The sequence below is a fragment of the Rhineura floridana genome, chromosome 21 (genome assembly GCF_030035675.1).
Source record: "Rhineura floridana isolate rRhiFlo1 chromosome 21, rRhiFlo1.hap2, whole genome shotgun sequence".
In the NCBI taxonomy this organism is placed as follows: Eukaryota; Metazoa; Chordata; class Lepidosauria; order Squamata; family Rhineuridae; genus Rhineura; species Rhineura floridana.
This window is the reverse complement of record NC_084500.1, coordinates 7,249,382-7,267,117: the sequence shown is the minus strand read 5'-3', so window position 1 is coordinate 7,267,117 and position 17,736 is coordinate 7,249,382. Positions and strand designations below refer to the sequence as shown.

At 45.3% G+C, this 17,736-nt stretch overlaps 1 protein-coding gene across 6 annotated transcripts in view; it reads right to left on the bottom strand.

Annotated features, from left to right (window-relative positions):
* The window catches only part of AUTS2 (activator of transcription and developmental regulator AUTS2), a 934,700-nt gene that overhangs the window by 583,882 nt on the left and 333,082 nt on the right, over positions 1 to 17,736 (bottom strand). For all 6 annotated transcript variants that reach the window (XM_061605074.1, XM_061605072.1, XM_061605077.1 and 3 more), the window contains exon 4: positions 765 to 800. In XM_061605074.1, the coding sequence (XP_061461058.1) occupies positions 765 to 800 (36 nt within the window). The remainder of the gene's footprint in view (positions 1 to 764; positions 801 to 17,736) is intronic.

Here is a 17,736-nt window from a genome sequence, read left to right as displayed (position 1 = left end):
AATTAAGGAGTGGAAGGATTTATACTCTTTACAATAGTGGAAGTCAAGACAAGGATGGCAGGGAAGCTTTGAGGTGGGATGATGTTCCAAGAGGCAGGGTAGCTGGAGATAAGGGGAAAGCATACCCATTGGCCAAAAAGCACAGACGGAAAGGAAGAACAAATTTAGTGGACCAGGGCAAAATAAAGGGGGGGGGACTGAAGGAAGAGCATACATTGGGCATAGGGATCATGGAATCATAGAACCATAGAGTTGGAAGGGCCTTATAAGGCCATCAAGTCCAACCCCTGCTCAATGCAGGAAAGGATTAAAGGAGTGCTGTGTGGTTCTGAGGGAAAACAGCAAGACATCTAGGCAGTTGTGGACCACACAACTGAGGGGACATGCAAAAGTTGGGCTTGGAGGGGGTTTGGAGGGGGCAAACAAGAGCAATGGCGGCTGGTGGCTCTGTGTCAAGTGGAGGCAGTGGGATTTGCTCTGGGTTTTAGTCCTGAACGTTCAGACTAAAACCCAGAGTGAATTCCGCTGCCACGCTGCCATGGAGCCACCCACCGCCACTGGACAAGAGAATGAATTCAACATAACTCTCTAAATATTGGGGGTTGCAGACCTGTTGGTTTATACTCAGCCATTTGCAGGCATCGTAACAATTGACCAAAACCCATCAATTTAGGATTGACGACTTGTCTCACAAGTTGAGTACCACCATCTCCCGCACGATTCCCAAAACATTCATCCAAATAAAAAGTCGAAAATCCACTTACAAAGTAGCCTGTTCCCAAGCTGGATGGGGCCGAGCTCTGCAAGAAAACACAAGACAGATAAATCAGTCTCACTCTCTCCTTCTTTTCATATGTTCCAACCCACATCTCTCGTTACTCGTTTCTTCATCACCACCAACCCTGCACCGACAGGATTTGTCGCTTGTCATCTGCTAGTGAAACAAACACACTGTGGTCGCTCACTCTCCCCCCCACCCCCATCCCCTTTATACATTTCTCCACAGCTCGCCGGCAGTAACATGCTATTTACTGAAATTCCAGACTCCGAGAGTGGGTGTAATTGCCAATTTATTTGACAGGCAGCTGGGTAATGAATTAATGATGGCATTTCGGCCTATGCTGAGACTAAATAGACACACATCAGCCAACCTCCATGACATGCTGGCATTCAGTGCCCCAGCGCCAGCTCCTTAGCATTGCAGCAGGCAAGGGAGGGGGCAGGATGGGTGAGCCAGTAGGAGATGTGTGCATGTGTGGGGAGGAAGGGGGAAATCCCTCGAGCGACAGGATTCAAAAGAAAATGACTCTGTGGGTTTGGAGGAAGGGAAGCCATTTCTGCCTTACCCTTTCCTTTGCAACATAGGAGTTTGTCAATTTATTCCCCAAAGTTAGTTTGGTTGGTTTTCTTAAAGATAAGAGCATTCTACAGAACTGATTTTGACATGGGAAGTGTATGGCATTTGGTCACAGAGAAGATGACCGTGTGTGTGTTTTTCAATGCTAGTCCTACTCAGAGTAGACCCACTGAAGTTAATAAACTTAGATTCACTCATCTGAATGGGTCTACTCTGAGAAGGACTTAGCTGAACGTCACCCTGTGTTCTATTACTTGGCATTTATTTTTAAATTCTGATTTTCACCTCTTTTTTCCATCTTTAAAATAACACACACACAGAGAACATATTCATGCTGTATGTTGATAACACTTTCAAAAATATATTTATTTTAACTTCTATCTGTCCCACTCCTAGGGCTTGAGGTGGGTAAGCTTTTTTTTTTTTAAAGGTATATTATGGGTTGTATCCAACTAAATCCAACTCAGAGTAGACCCACTAAAATTAATGAACCTTAGTTAGTCAGGTCAATTAACTTCAATGGGTCTACTCTGAGTAGGGCTAACAGTGACTGCAATGTATTCCTCAGGAGAGGGTGGGGGACCTTCAAAATATACTAGGTCCAGGACGAGCCAGTTTCCCATCGCGGAGACGCTAGGACAACCCCCATGGAGGACATAAGCAGAGCCTGTTGGACCAGTCCAATGGCCTATCTAGCATTCTCTTCGCACAGTGGCCATTCAGATGCCTCTTTTGGGAAGCCCGCAAGCAGGACTTGAGTGCAAGAGAACTCTCCTCCCCCTTGGTTTCCAACAACATATATTCAGAAGCATACTGCCTCAGAAAGGACACCCCCACCCTCAGGTCTCGCTTAATCCAGGGACTCAAACATATATTCTTTCCACAGGACATCTTATCACCTTCTGAACAACTCCCCCTCTCCCCTGAAAGACCTCTACCACACAGCAGCAAAGCCAAACCTGAACTCATCCAAGACATTTTGCTTCCTGAGACAGAGCAGACCATCCCCGTCCCCAGTCAATATCGTTGACCCAAAGCTGGTCAGTTATATTGGCACCTGAGGCAGAAAATCAAACATCTCAGTGACCTCAGTGACACTAAAAATACAAGATTAATGCATTAAATAACTTATTATACTGTAGAGACTGCTTCTCCCTGCATAAACCAAGCTGACCCCTCTGTTCGTCAGATCTGAGGCCCCTCTTCCTGTGCCCCGCTTGGAGGGATGTGTGGACGGTGATAACAGAAGAATGGCGCCTTTTCAGTGGTGGCTGCCCGTCTACGGAATTCTTTTCCTGGAGAGATGCACGTAGTTCCATCATTATCACAGGCATTCCTGTTCACCTAGGCATTTGGATCTTCACTGGGGCAATTGAGCATGATGATACCTCAAGCTCATATTGGTGTCCATTTTTTAGTAGGTTAGGATATGATTTGTCCTTTTTATGTTATTGCAGGATGAGCACTTTCTGTCAGTTAATGTTCCTTAAATTTTTAAACGTATTTTAAATTTGGTATTATGTACGCTTTTATAATTTGTAAGTTGCTTTGAGACATTTTATGAAGAGAGCAATGAACAAATGCAATAAATTGTTGTTGGTGGTGTTATCATTATTATTAGCCCTTTGACACCGAAAACCAGCTGCTTGTGGGGGTGGGGTGGAATCTGCCTTCCATGGATTTGCTGTCAATCTGCCCCCCTGACTGCCCACCCCGCAGCACAGAAAAGGAGAAGGCAGGAGAGAAACACACACACCCCGGCTGAACGATAGAACAGAGGCCTCAGCAACTGTGTCTCTGAGCAGAGCGAGACCATGAAGGAGGAATAGGAAGAAATGGCACACACCACGGGGCAAGCAAGAGGATGCAGGCTGGGAATTAAGCAGATTCTTTGCCTGTCCTGCCCAGAGCCCGAGACGCGAGACGGAGGCAAGGCTTGCTTTAATCCTCGTTTTATTAGTGTGATGGTGACTTCCAAAGCAGTGCGCTTCATACACCTGTCTACTCTGAAATCAAAGAGGGTAGCGCCCTTGCGACTCCCTAAGGGAGTCCCCAAGGGGTGACTCCCTTTGGTGTCGCCCCTTTGGTGGTGACCCCGGCGGCGGCAGACCCGCCGCCCAAAGGCAGCCAGGCTTATCCTTGCAGCACTTACCAGGGAAGTCAGCTGTCTCAAAAGACAGCAACCTGGAGGGGCGAGCAGCAAGCACCCAGATGCTGAGAGACTCACTCCCAGGGCAGGTCTTCTCCAGCCCCCCTAGTGCTGCAGCTGTTGACAGGCTTAAACTTGTACTGCTTGAGGCCTCTATGGTGGATCGCTGCTGGCTACTTCCTGTGTACAAGCTACATGAAAACACTCATTTTAAAGTCAGGTGCAATCTGGAGGGTCTCCTCTCAGTACTGTTTCAACATGCAAGGGAGAAAAGCAAGGTGGTATACTCACTCCACTGCTGTTTCAGTCTCAGCTCTTGAGATCCGTGCTGGGCAGCCACCACCTTGGCTATCTCTGTTGTAGATGATAAATAGAATAGTGGATACTGTGCACAAGCCAGACAGCAACAGAGGGCTATTATAGAAGGCCTGATGACTCAGTGAAGGCTTTGATCCTATAACTTTTTAAGCAGGGTCTAGAGCCAGTGTGGTGCACTGGTTAAGGTGTTGGACTACGACCTGGGAGACCAGGATCTGAATCCCCACATAGCCATGAAGCTCACTGGGTGACCTTGGGCCAGTCACTGCCTCTCGGCCTCATGAAAACCCTATTCAGAGGGTCGCCATAAGTCAGAATCAACTTGAGGGCAGTACATCTACATCTAGTCCTTAGGAGCAGCGTTGAGTGAACTGAAACTTTTTGCTCTTCTTTTGAATGGTGAGCAGAGCTGGCTCTACCATTAGGCAGAGTGAGGTGGCTGCTGAGGGCCAGGAATGGAATCTGCAGCTGCTGCATATTCTCCACCAATCCACTCTGTGCCCTCCCCCCAGGCTGAAGGATAGAATGGAGGCCTTGGCAACAGCCTCCCCAGCAGGGCCAGACCATGGAAGAGGAACAGGAACAGGAGGTGCTACATCGTAGGACAAGAGACAGGCCACAGGATGGGCAGGGCAATGTTGAGCCCCAGGCACAAGAGGAGTTAGATCAGGGAGAGGAGTCAGATGAGGACGAGGCCCCAGGGAACATTGTGGGGGGGTGGGCTCTGTAAGCCCACAGGCTTCCTCGCCCATCCCTCCTGTCGAGGCGGATCCCGCCCCGTCTACGAATTCGCCGCCTGAGCCATTGGGAAGCGACCCTTCTATGATGTTGGTCCGGAAGCTGCAGCTGGTGCAAATTGTGGCGGCGAGACTGCTCACTGGGGCAGGATATCACCAACATGTCACCCTGCTGCTGAAAGAATTGCACTGGCTGCCCATTTGCCACTGGGCCAAGTTCAAGGTTCTAGTTTTTGTGTACAAAGCCCTATACAGCTTAGGACCAGGATACCTGAAAGACCATCTTATCCCTTATATACTCAGTCGATCACTACACTTTGCAGGTGAGGGCCTCCTGCAGATACTATCTTATCAAGAGATCCGTTCTGCACAACATAGGAGACAGACCTTTAGTGTAGTGGCACCTAATCTGTGGAATTCCCTCCCCTTAAATATCAGACAGGCGCCACCTCTGTTATCTTTTTGATGCCTACTGAAGACCTTCCTCTTTGAACAAGCCTCCTAAGTTGAGACATCCAAGTCTGCATCTGAATTGGAATTGTTGTAAAGATTATTTTTAAAAAAGCTTTTAAGATACTTTGTTTTTAAGACATTTTAAATGTCCTTTGTTTTTAAGATGTTTTAAATATGTATTTTAGTGTTTTATCATTTGTTTGTCACCCTGGGCTCCTTCTGGGAGGAAGGACAGGATATTATTATTATTATTATTATTATTATTATTATTATTATTATTATTATTATTATTATTTTAGCAGCAGCCAATGTGATGCCTTCCAGATATTGTTGGCTTTCATCCAGCTCCCATCAGTCTCAGCCAGCATGGACATAAGAACGTAAGAACATTTAGACTGCCTGAAATAACTCCTCCATTGTGAGATGTGTGGCTACATCACTCTGTCCGGAGAAGGACTTGGAGAAGGGTCTTCTCTATACTGATGCCCTGGTGGTGTAACTTTCTGCTCCTGGAGACACGGATGGTTATACAATGATGGGACTCTACTGTATATTTGTTTTCTTTCTTTCTCTTTCTATTTGTTTTCTCTAGATTTTGCAGACTAGATCGATTTGTGATTTCAGCCTGTTTTGTGATATTTTGTGATGTTATTTATTGGTACTGCTGTATTTTTTTGTTATTATGATGTTCTGAGTTTTTATTATATTTTGTTCTTGCTATGAAAGCTGCTTTGAGGTCACCTGGTGATGAAAAGTGGCATACAGATATACTAAATAAATCATAAATAAACATAAGAGGAGCCTGCTGGATCAGGCCAGTGGCCCATCTAGCCCAGGATCCTGTTCTCCCAGTGGCCAACCAGATGGCTCAATGTGAAGTCCACAAAACAGCAACCTTTCCAAGTGAATTCCAATAGGCCTTTGGCTGTTGTGCTGTTTTCAGGCAAAGAGTGTTTTGGCTCTGGAACACAAGGGGAAGCAACCCTCCCGTATGCAGCAGCTCATCAAGAACCCAAAGAAATTCCCTTCAGGTCTTGGGAGGCCCGCTGCATTGCTTTTGCATATATATTGTGAATTACGAGAGGGAGCTGGGTGGGGAGGCAGCTTGTGCTGCTCTTATTTGTTCCGGCCATTGTTTATGCAGGTCTGACAGAATGAAAGAACAGTGGGTATCATTTCAATTTCTGATGTCAACATCAAATTACTTATTTAATTTCATGCCTGGTGAAGCATTGTATAGCTACATGCGGAAGGCTTTCACTTCATTTGTTATGCTGTGTTCTTGCAGCCATTGGCTTCCCTTCCAACTGACAGCTTTAATTACGACATGGATTTGATTGCACCGCTGAGGAATTAACATAATGCAACAAAGCATTTAAGCACCCACCCTTGGATAACTCACATAGCCAAAAACAAAACAACAGCACACTGGGAAGAAAACAAGGGTGATGCGCGGAGCTCCCCATCCAATCCGCACATGAGCAATGTGAGCTGGCCATCATCCGTTAGATTCAAATAGCTCAAAGGGAGGGGGTGGAATGCTCAAAGTTACATGATAATATAAGAACATGAGAACAGCCTGCTGAATCAGTCCAATGGCACATCCAGTCATAGAATCATAGAACAGGAGACTTGGAAGGGGCCTAACAAGGCCATTGAGGCCAGCCACCTACTCAGTACAGAATTCCAACTTAAAACATCCCTGACAGACAGCTGTCCAGCTGCCTCTTGAAGGCCTCCAGTGTTGGAGAGCCCACTACCTCTCTAGGTCATTGGTTCCATTGTCGTATGGCTCTAACAGTTAGGATGTTTTTTTCAGATGTTCAGCCAAAATGAACCCATTATTCTGTGTCCTGCACTCTGGGATGATCGAGAAGAGCTCCTGGCCCTCCTCTGTGCGGCAACCTTTCAAGTACTTGAAGAGTGTAATTGTATCTCCTTTGAGTCTTCTCTTGTCAAGGCTAATCTTGCCCAGTTCTTTCACTCTCTCCTCATAGGGTGTTGTAGTCCAGCATCCTTTTCTGACAGTGGCCAACAAGATGCCTCTTGAAAGCCCGCAAGCAGGACCTGAGCACAAGAGCACTCTCTCTTCTTGTGCAGTTATTTTGAAGAGGAGCACTAACTTTGTAGTGGAAAAACTTGGGAGAGCACCAAAACATACAACTATGATTCCATTTATGGCCATCAATTGCCTATGTGAGGAACAGCCAACATGGGGTGATATCCAATGCTAGCTCTACTCAGAGCCGCCTTATTGACATTAATGGGCACGGCTAACTTAGGTTCATTAATTTCACTAAGTCTACTATGAGTAGGGTTTAGTTGGATACAACCTGTCATCTCCTGCAGATGTTGCTAGACTCCAACTCCTACCATCCCTCACCAGTGGGCCATGCTGGCTGAAGCTGATGGGGGTTGGAATCCAACAACATCTGGAGGTCCACAGATTCCCCATCACCTGCTACCTGATCCCTTTACCTGAAGGTGCCAATGACAGAACCTGGAACCTTCATAGGGAGCTGGGGCTAAAACAGGCGTTGAAGAAGGGATGGGGAATCCAAGGTCCTCCAGTTGATGCTGCACTACAGCATCGCCATTGGCGATGCTGGCTTGGGACTCATGGACGCTGGAGTCCAACAACATATCGAAGGTACCACGTTAGCTCCCTGGCCTATGCATGCTTTGCATGGAGAAGGTAATCAATTCCTGGCATTTCTAGTTGCAAGTTTCTCAAGCCAAGCTAGGGTAGACCTCTCACTTTATGCCTGAGGCAAGGCTTGGGGAAAAGTACTGCTAGTCGGAGGAGACAAGGGGTGGGGAAACTCTTGCCTGCAGGTCAGATTAGGCCTAGCAAGAGTCTCAATTTAGCCCATCAGACCTGATGTGATCAGATGTGGGGGCAGGAGTAGACATGGACGGATCAATCGCATGACTGAGCTCCCTGTGGGGAACTCAACCAGTCAATCCCTGCAGAAATCAGGCTCAAGCACACTGCCCATCAGCTGATGGATGATGACTTCCTGGCTGCTAGATCAGCTACACAACTGAGGCACCCTGTGGATGTTCCCCAAAGCACCTGCAGCTGCCCACACCTGATGTCATATGTGACGTCAGGTGTGGGATGGGTAGAGATGCTGGTGGCATGGTTGCATGATGGGGCAGTGGTTGCAAGCCCACCGGAAAGTGCTTTGCCAGCCCTATGCTCTGTGCATCCCAAGCACCGAAGGCAAAGAAAAGTAACTCCTACTTCTAGCATCACATTGCATCTTCTATCTATCTTCTAGGTAGGAAAGAATTCATGGAAATCATGGCCAGCCGCTGTGGGAAATGTGACCAACACCAGTGATAACTGGGGAGGGATGGAAAGATCTGTCAGTTTCAGTACTCTCGGTTTCTCATTTCTTCAGTCTTAAATTCAGTTCTGCAGCAATTTTCATTTTTTTAAAAAAAATCCTCATGAAAATTCTTCACCATCTTAGCATTAATTTCTCCTGCTAAACAAGTTTTTGTATGCAGTTTTGACGAACATACACATTGCTGCAAACAATTTCTCCTAATATGATGCATTTTGGATGTTATTTTCACTAACATTTTTATGCACATTTTCCCCAAATATATGCAATTTTTGTAAACATTCTTTGGTTGAAGAACTGCATCACACAATTTGGATAACTGTGACTTTCAAAGGATAGCTGTGTTTCAATTCTCACATTGTTTCAGAAAGGGTGAATTTGAGAAATTCTGCTTTCAGGGCAAACCAAACTGAATTTCTCTCCCATTCCTATAAATGGGCAAACAATGCACTTCTGTTTTCACACTCCAAATTAGCAAAAATGCCCCCAACATCGCACCCTCCGAACAGCGTAGTGAAGTGAGGTGGGTGGGGTGGGGTGAGAGAGTGGGGAACGTCAAATTCCATGTTTACTTCCAACTCATATGACTTTGAATGTCCACCACCTGATCAATACCTCTCAGTAATGCTATTGTGGACTCAGTAGCATCAATGGGGTGTTCAGCCAAATGTGTATGAGCACAAAAGGGGACACCCTTAATGTCCTTGCATGTACCAGTACCAACTTCTCCACTCCTGGCCTTCGTGCATTCGGTGTGACATTCTGAAGGGAGATTCTCCAAGCACATTCATCTGAATGTGTTTAGAAGTCTCTTGCATTTGGGGATGCTGACAAGGCTGGGAGCCTGATTGCAGGGACATCTCTAAGAGCATGTAGTTGAACACCCTCGTGACCTCCCTTCAGACGTTCATGCTCAATACATGAAAGTCAGGTGTTGAGATTGAAGAAGGCATCATTTTCCATTCATTGCATGCAGCATTGTTTCTGTTCCATTGCAGTTCATCTTATGCTAAAAACAACATTATTCGTCTCACTGTCTGCTGTGGTGAAATCACATAGCTTACTTAAACTACATAATGAATTATGTAATTTACGTTCCCACCATATAAAGGTGTACACCGAGGCTGAATTTTAGCACCATTTTTTTTTAATTTTTATATCCATGATATAGTTGCTTTTCTTCATAATCAGAAATACCATATGCCTAAAATCTTAAATAAAGCAGTAAATACACTGCTGTATGCAGGCAATATGATCCTACTCCCAACATCCCAAGTCGGCCTGAGAAGACGTCTAAGACAGTTCAGCTCCTACTGTGCAGAAAATGACTTAGTTATTAATAACGATAAATCTAAAGTAGTAGTTTTTGGAAGAAAGAGAAAATTGCACAAATTAACTGCAAAGACATAGTGCAGGTAAAATCCTATTGTTATCTTGGAATTATCTTCTCAGCCTCAGGATCTTGGGCCTTCCAAATAAAGAAAAATGAAATGAAATCAGCTGCCTGTTTACAATCTTTAAACAGACTGCTGAATTGCAGATATCCAGGCTCACTATGCCCAGTTTTAAACATCTTTAGAGCAAAGCTGATACCAATGGTAGTTTTTGACTATGAAATCTGGGGCTGTGCAGATCTTTCTAAAATTGAAAGAATTCAAAGCCGCTTACTGTGTACAATTTTAGGGGTTTCAAAATCCACCCCAGCTTATTTAACTAGAGCCGAACTGGGCATGGAAAGATCTCGGGGTTAATATACATCAGGATGGTAAATTACTGGTGTAGAATAAGTAACCTAATGGAAGAAAGGCTCCCTAAGATCTGCCTGGAGAAACAGAGGGCACTCGCTCAAGGAAACTTCTGGTTGCAGAAACTTTTAAAACTGTTTCCATATTTTGGATTCTCCATTCAGGTTATTGAATCCAAGGATGAACATTACCAGTAATTTCTTTAAACAAAGAGTGTCCAATGTAGGAGCACAAACTGACATAACTGCCCCCACATCCTCAGCTACAGCAAAATGGCTAGCCAATGTAAAACGTGAGCACCAATATGAAAAATACCTGTCATTCCCCATGACAACGGAATTTTGTAAAGCTTTTACACGTCTACATTTTGAACAAATGGATACATTGATGAAATGGGAGAGATTTTATGGCATACCAGCACAAGATAGGTTGTGTGTTTGTGGAGACCCAGTTTTGGAGGACTTGGCTCATTACATACTCGAGTGTCTGTTGTATACCAACATTAGAGAAAGCTACTTAGAGCCATTCCTAAAGAAAATGAAATACTGAGGTGTGAAAGAGAAACTTGGCTTTTTATTACAGACAACAAATCAGTATGTAGTCCGGAGGGTCGCTGCATTTACGGTGATGGTTGCGAGATGCAGAGAAAAGTTCTTGGATTCCATCTCTGTAAAGTGTCATAGAGATTTGGAGATATGAGTGCAGAAAATGCTCTCTGACATGATATTAAATGTTAAATATCATTTCATTTCCTGTTATAGCAATGTTTAACTGTTTTACAAGTAAAGCTCTGTTTATTTTAAAGGCTAGTTATATAATTTATTTATTATTTTTATTGATTGATTTTAATTGTGATTATTGACACTGTATGAAAGTCATTTAATGTCTTAATGTTTTGTATTCTGTTCTGCAATGACCTTTGGACTAAGCAAGAAACATATTGTATGTAATTTATGTTGTCATTACATTGTTTCATTTCAATGCAAAGGAAACAACATCATCAATTACGTATCATTTGAGGCCGGTGAACAAAAACAGCAGTGAATATCGATCGCATTTGCTGGATGGATTTTCATCCCAGACATGGGATGAATAAGCGAACACCAGCAATTTCCACTGCTACTTATATTATTGGCAGAACTCTCCAACATCCCTAGTCAGGAGTGGAGTTGTGGGCAATACATGTGAGGGGATTGGGGCACACACACGTGCATGCACACACTCACATCCCTTGCACCATTTGTGCCCTTGCACCTTTGTCTATGGCTCAAGTGGCACACTTTTATTTGTGACTATGGCTCAAGTGGCACATTTTCATTTGTGTATGTATTTATTAATTCAGCTTCTTGGCGACCACTCGTGACCGAGTAAGATTGTCTTCCAAAATTTAACAATGAATCCGTCTGAATCTGTATCCACCGCCGATGTACCAGTTCATGACTAGGGGCTTCTGGATTTCACAGTCCTGCCCCGTCGCCATTTGCCAATCACCATGGGACTTTTGTTATGGAAGATGCCTGTGCGTGAATTTGTTTTATGTGGGGAAATCGGTGCACCACGATCAATACACAATCTTGACAGAAAAAGGCTTTGATCCAATGGCATGGGTACCACGACAATTGGAAGTCCTTTATCTGCTGCAGCCTTCATCCGCCTTCACAGCCGTTGTAACGTACACATTGTTATCCTCCGCCTGTTCTGCCATTGAGGACTTTCTTGGATCGTTCTTTGTCTGGTTCCTCTCCCTTGACCTTACCGCCATGGGTGACCCTGCTGGGAGTACGTGACAGCATCGCTCACAGGGTTCATTGGAACATGCAAGCCCACTCACCACTACAAGGTGACGATCCAGCGAGGTCACTGGGTGACCTTGGGCCAGTCACTGCTTCTCAGCCTCATGAAAACCCTATTCATAGGGTCGCCATAAGTCGGAATCGACTTGAAGGCAGTACATTTAATTCAGCTTATAACAGTATTTATATCTCGCTCTCTTGCAAAACATCAGAGCAGTGTACAACAACATAAACAACATTTAGAAACAGGACAAGACAATCATTCATGTGACTGGCTACTCAAGAGCGATTTTACACAGCTGCATAGGCCTGTTGGCACAAAGAAGTCTTCAAGAGATGCCTACAGTTCAAAAGTGAGGATGCCTGCTGGATCTCTGCCAAAAGAGTGGTCCACATCAGGGGACCAATGACACTAAATGCCCAACTTCTAACTGAGGCCATTTGGACCTCTGTAACACAAGGGACAACTAACAGCGCTGCTCCATATGATCCCAATGATGTAAGGGCTCAGATACTCTGGACTCAAGTTGTTCAGGGCTTTGTATATCAACAGAAGAGCCTTGAACCAGACCTGGTAGCACATGGGCAGTCAGTGCAGATGTTGTATTATTATTATTATTATTATTGTTGTTGTTGTTGTTGTTGTTACTACTGTTGTTGTTATTGTAGAGGTATCTCATGCTGTTGTTCTGCCCCCATCAGCAGTCTCGCTGCTGCATCATGCACGAGCTGCAGCTTCTGCGCCAGACACAAGGGCAACCCCACATAGCCCCACCTGCTGTAGAACTATTGTCTTTTTGCCTGTGCTTAAAGTATAGAGTAAATGGTGGGAGCCGTTAAATGTAATTAACAAGCCACACCTTCTGACATACAATTTCAGGCAAGTCCAGAATTTCAGGCAAGTCCAGAAGCCTATTATTTATTTTTTATGTATTTGTATTCCACTATTTCATTGAAAAACATCAACGCTGTCCTGCCTGGGCCCGCTGAAGTCAGACATGAATGCAGAGGTGTGCTTTTCTTGGTAGTTTTAATGGAACATTTCAGTTCAGAGCACTTCATGAATTAGCTTACAGATTACACAGGAGTCAGCTTCGCTACTAGGAATAACTAGGCATGACTACATTGCACTAAGATGTTGTCACAGCAACTATACACACCTCCTCTCCATGCATAAATAAGGATGGGTTGGCACCCTGCTCGAATGAACTGAGAGTCACTCCAGAGAGCATGTCTGCAGACAAGCGCTCCTGCTCAGAGGGCTAATGAGAGCCCATTGAGATTGTACCTATGAGTCTGGAGAAGACAGCCTCAATAAGGTCCTCCCCAACAGGAGAGGGGCTGTGCAGTGGCAACAGCAGAGTGGGCAAAAGAAGGGATGAAAGGTAGGTGGAGGATTATCTTCCTGACTGGGACGCTCTTCCTCACTGCTGACTGGATTTAAAGGGGCGGAACTGTCACTGGCTACAGCACGAGAGTTCGCAGACTCTCGTGCGCCTGAAGACAAACTGGAACAGGCTCAGAGGAGGGCAACAAGTCTGAGTTGAGGACAGGAGAAGATGGTGGTAGAGGCAACAGCGTCAGGCAATGGGGTCCCACCACCAACGGCTTTTACGGGGTAATTCCCCCTCTGTTGGAGGCTACAATGCACGGGAAATACAGGGGAGCCTCCCCCTCCCTCTTCCCTCTGCTGCCTCCTTTGTATTTGACTGGACCTGGACGCCAGCTATCGGAATGTCTCAGGGACGCAACATGATGCTCCAGAGCGCCGAGCTGGGCTGAAGCTGGAGCTGGGCTGCGGCCTTTTGGCGAGCCTGGTACTGCGGCCTGTCCTCGGAGACACCGCTTGCTGTGATGATCTTTCAGGGGCTTTTGGGGGCCAGGAAGAGCCCCTGCAGCTGTTGTCGTTTTGCCATCTGGACTTTGTTCATCTTGTCCTTCGTCCACTTTGCCTTGGAGTCATCTGCGTTACATCCCGGCGCTTTCGCTTTCGGCTTCTTCGAGAAGAACTTCCCTGTTAGTTTCGACTTTGAGTGGCTTGTCCATCCTGTCCCCTCTGTTGGAACAGCTGGATGCTAAGATCAAGAGGGGATGCTGCCTTTGATATTGCAGACGGACTATCACCTGCACTGGTTTTTATGCCAGTGTGGGAAGACTTACGCCAGGAGCTTCCATTTGAAGATACATTTTTCAGACTATACAGGAGAGAAGCCCTATTATTGAAACTGAGTTGGCCTCTACCTATTGTTTAGTTTTATTGTTTAGCCTTTTGATGTTTTACATTGTTTATATTGTTGTTTTTGCTTTTGCACGTCGCTCAGAGTGGCTGGGTGTCCAGCCAGATGGGCGACTAATAAATCGAATAAATAAATAAATAAAATAAACAAGGATGATCAGGGGACTGGAAACAAGGCCCTATGAGGAGAGACTGGAAGAACTGGGCATGTTTAGCCTGGAGAAGAGAAGACTGACGGGAGATATGTTAGCACTCTTCAAGTACATGAAAAGTTGTCACACAAAGGAGGGCCGGGATCTCTTCTCGATCGTCCCAGAGTGCAGGACACGGAATAATGGGCTCAAGTTGCAGGAAGTCAGACTTCGACTGGACATCAGGAAAAACTTCCTAACTGCAACAACAGTAACAATCTTTATTTACAGTCAACTGACCACCAATACAGACCATAGTATTACACATTAAAAGATAAAACTGCTTGATAGCAGAAACTGTAACAAGCAGAGAACAGTTCAATTAAGTTAACTGCCATTCATGAGCTTACAGGGTCTGGTTAAAATGGCCAGATTCAAGAACTTTGCCACTTGCACAGTGATTGCCTTATCAGAACCCTGGAGTAGAACAGTCAGAAGAGACTCAAGGGGGCGGCCTGGGAAGAACTGCATAATTGGGTATATTAGATCTTTTCTGGCCCATGTGTAGTATCTACAATTGAACAGAACATGTAAGATCGACTCCACTTCGTTGTTATCGCAGGGACAGTATCTATTGTTGATTGGGATTTTGTTATAGCTACCCTCCAAGAGTTTGGAAGGTAAAGCATTGAATCGTGCAAATGAGAATGCCCTCCTATACTTGGGAATGGATAAAACTTCCTGTTAGAGCCATACGACAATGGAACCAATGACCCAGAGAGGTAGTGGGCTCTCTGAGACTGGAGGCCTTCAAGAGGCAGCTGGACAGCCATCTGTCCGGAATGCTTTGATTTGGATTCCTGCATTGAGCAGGGGGTTGGACTTGATGGCCTTATAGGCTCCTTCCAACTCTACTTATGATTCTATGACATGTCACTGGAGTCTCCTTCCCACTCATAGTCTGACTCAGAGCTTGGAAAAGTTACTTTTTTAAACTACAACTCCCATCAGCCCCAGCCAGCATGGCCACTGGATTGGGCTGATGGGAGTTGTAGTTCAAAAAAGTAACTTTTCCAAGCTCTGGTCTGACTCCTCCTCTTTGTTTTCACCGGCCCACATCTGTTCCACGGAGCTCATGACAAAAGCAGTTCACAAGAAGCTTTTTAAAAGCACTGTAAAAACCATTAAAATACAGTAAAAACAGAGGTCAACTATTGCAAAATACTTCTTCTAAATTGCCTGTATAAGCCTGGCAGAACAGAAAGGTTTTCAGCAGGCATTTAAAAGTTAAAATTGAAGGTGCCTGCCGAATCTCTGTTGGCAGAACATTTGGGAAAACTGGGCTGATGACACTAAAGCCACTCCTGCAGATGATCTCAGTGATCAAGCTGGAATATAGGGGTTCAGGGGGTCTCTAAAATATACTGTGGGTGTACGTTGTTCAGGGCTTTGTAAATTAATACAAGGACCTTGAACCTGGCTTGATACTGGATGGTCAGCCAGTGCAGATGTTTTAAGAGTGATCTCACATGTTGTCGGCTACATGCCTACATCAGCAGTCTGGCCGCCACATTTTACACCAGCTGGAGCTTCTGAACCAGGGCCAAGGGAAGCCCCACATAGAGCATATTGCAGTAATCCAGCCTCAAGGTTACCAATGCATGGATTAAAAACTATTCCTATGGGGTCGCTACAAAATGTTAGCCTGCTCTGCAATTCAGGATACATCTCCCCTCCTCTTTTTTGTCTGTTCTATGGAACATATTTATGATGTTTATCTATTCCAAGGCTACCTACTTCACTGCTTTTGCAGCAGGATGTTTTGAACTATATATAATTCCCAAAATGGAAACAGACCACTTTTTTTTTTTTGGTATCACTTTTGTTCCCTTACTCTAAATAATCCCTAACATTATGTTTGTTTGTTTGTTTTTTCCTGATAGCAGAGTGTGCATTAAGCTAATGATTTCAGGGAGCTATTCACAACAATTCACAGATCTCTTCCCTGACTGGTAACGATAGCCAAATGCAGAGCTCTTGTTGCTGGTGTCATTTAATTGTTTACTTTCCCCCACCCCTCTCGCTCTCCCAATGCCCAATTTGCTGTGGCATTTTTCTATATTTCATTAGCTCCAAACACAATTTCCAATGCTCCATTAGCAAATTCCCTTAATGCCCTCGAATATTCTAGAACTGATGTGTCGAGATGTCTATAAATTAAAAAGAAAAGAGGAGGAGGGAAACAGAGACTCGGTTACGTGCCAAATGCATGAAAATACAAGGAAGAGTCAGTGGAAAAGGAAGAGAAAGTTGGGCTGACTGAAATTCCAGGTTGAGGAAAAACCGAAGGAGCAGCCATCTTCCCTTAGAGCAACATCTCAGCTGAACAGATTCGACTGCAGGCGAGATTTTGATGAGATGAAATTGGTGGCACCATTCTGCTTTACATAAGGAGGGGGAGGGCTGACAGCTTTGGCGTCTTTGGAGCCCGGAGGGCAGTCTTATCCAGAGAGTGGAAAACAAGTTGTCAGCTCCCCCACCCCTCAAGCCAACAGAAGCAGAGATGCAGCGAGAGGGGCGGGGTGCGGAAAGGTTTACGGAACTCAACATGAATTCATCACCATGGTGTCAAGTGCTGTTGGCTAATTAATTGCCCTTAATCTACCAGAGGGCAAGTTTTCTGTTCATTAATTTATTTCAGAGTCTCTCTCTGACTGAATTACAGGCGAGGGGAGGGGGAGATCCAATCGAGACTTGGTAAGGACTATGGACCATCTGAGCTTTGCTCCCAGAAATTCAGTCGGAGCTGTCCCACAGTGTTTGTGACTGCTTTCTTTTTTTGCAACCAACGGCTAATGTCTCCCTTAACACTAGGATGCTTACTTGGAAGTCATTATTCTGATGATCCTCATCTTCACCCTCCTTATAAAGGTTGACTTTGCCTCTACAACTGTCAGCGATGGAAAAGCATCCGCAATCTTCCCTGAAGTTAAAAGACAGTTGCCTCCAGAGAAGCTGCTCTTGCCAGCTTGTGAGGTTTTCAACCAACTGGGAGAGCTTCTTTTTTTCCTCTGGGTAATGCTTAAGCTTCTAATTGTGCGTAAGGGTTTTAGCCCGGGTCATCAACCAGGGGAACAAGGATCACCAGGAGGCTGAAACCTGACTCTCCCAAGAAGAACATCACAGCAAGGGGAAAGCCAGCTTGACCTCGGCCGCCAGCCAGAGACGGAGCGACTGCAGAGACCTTGAGAGAATATTCAGCTTGAACTGGCAGTTCCTCTTGGACCACAGATGTGAGGGGAAGCCCACCTTGGCCTCTGCCACTAACTAGAGGAACAGGACCTGGTGGGTCAGTTCAAGCAAGTCTATCCAAAATAGACCGCCAACGATGGAGGGCAGGGCTGTTCCTATGGAGATGCAGGGATTGCATCCATCTGCCTCGCAGCTGGGGCCTCTGGAGCACC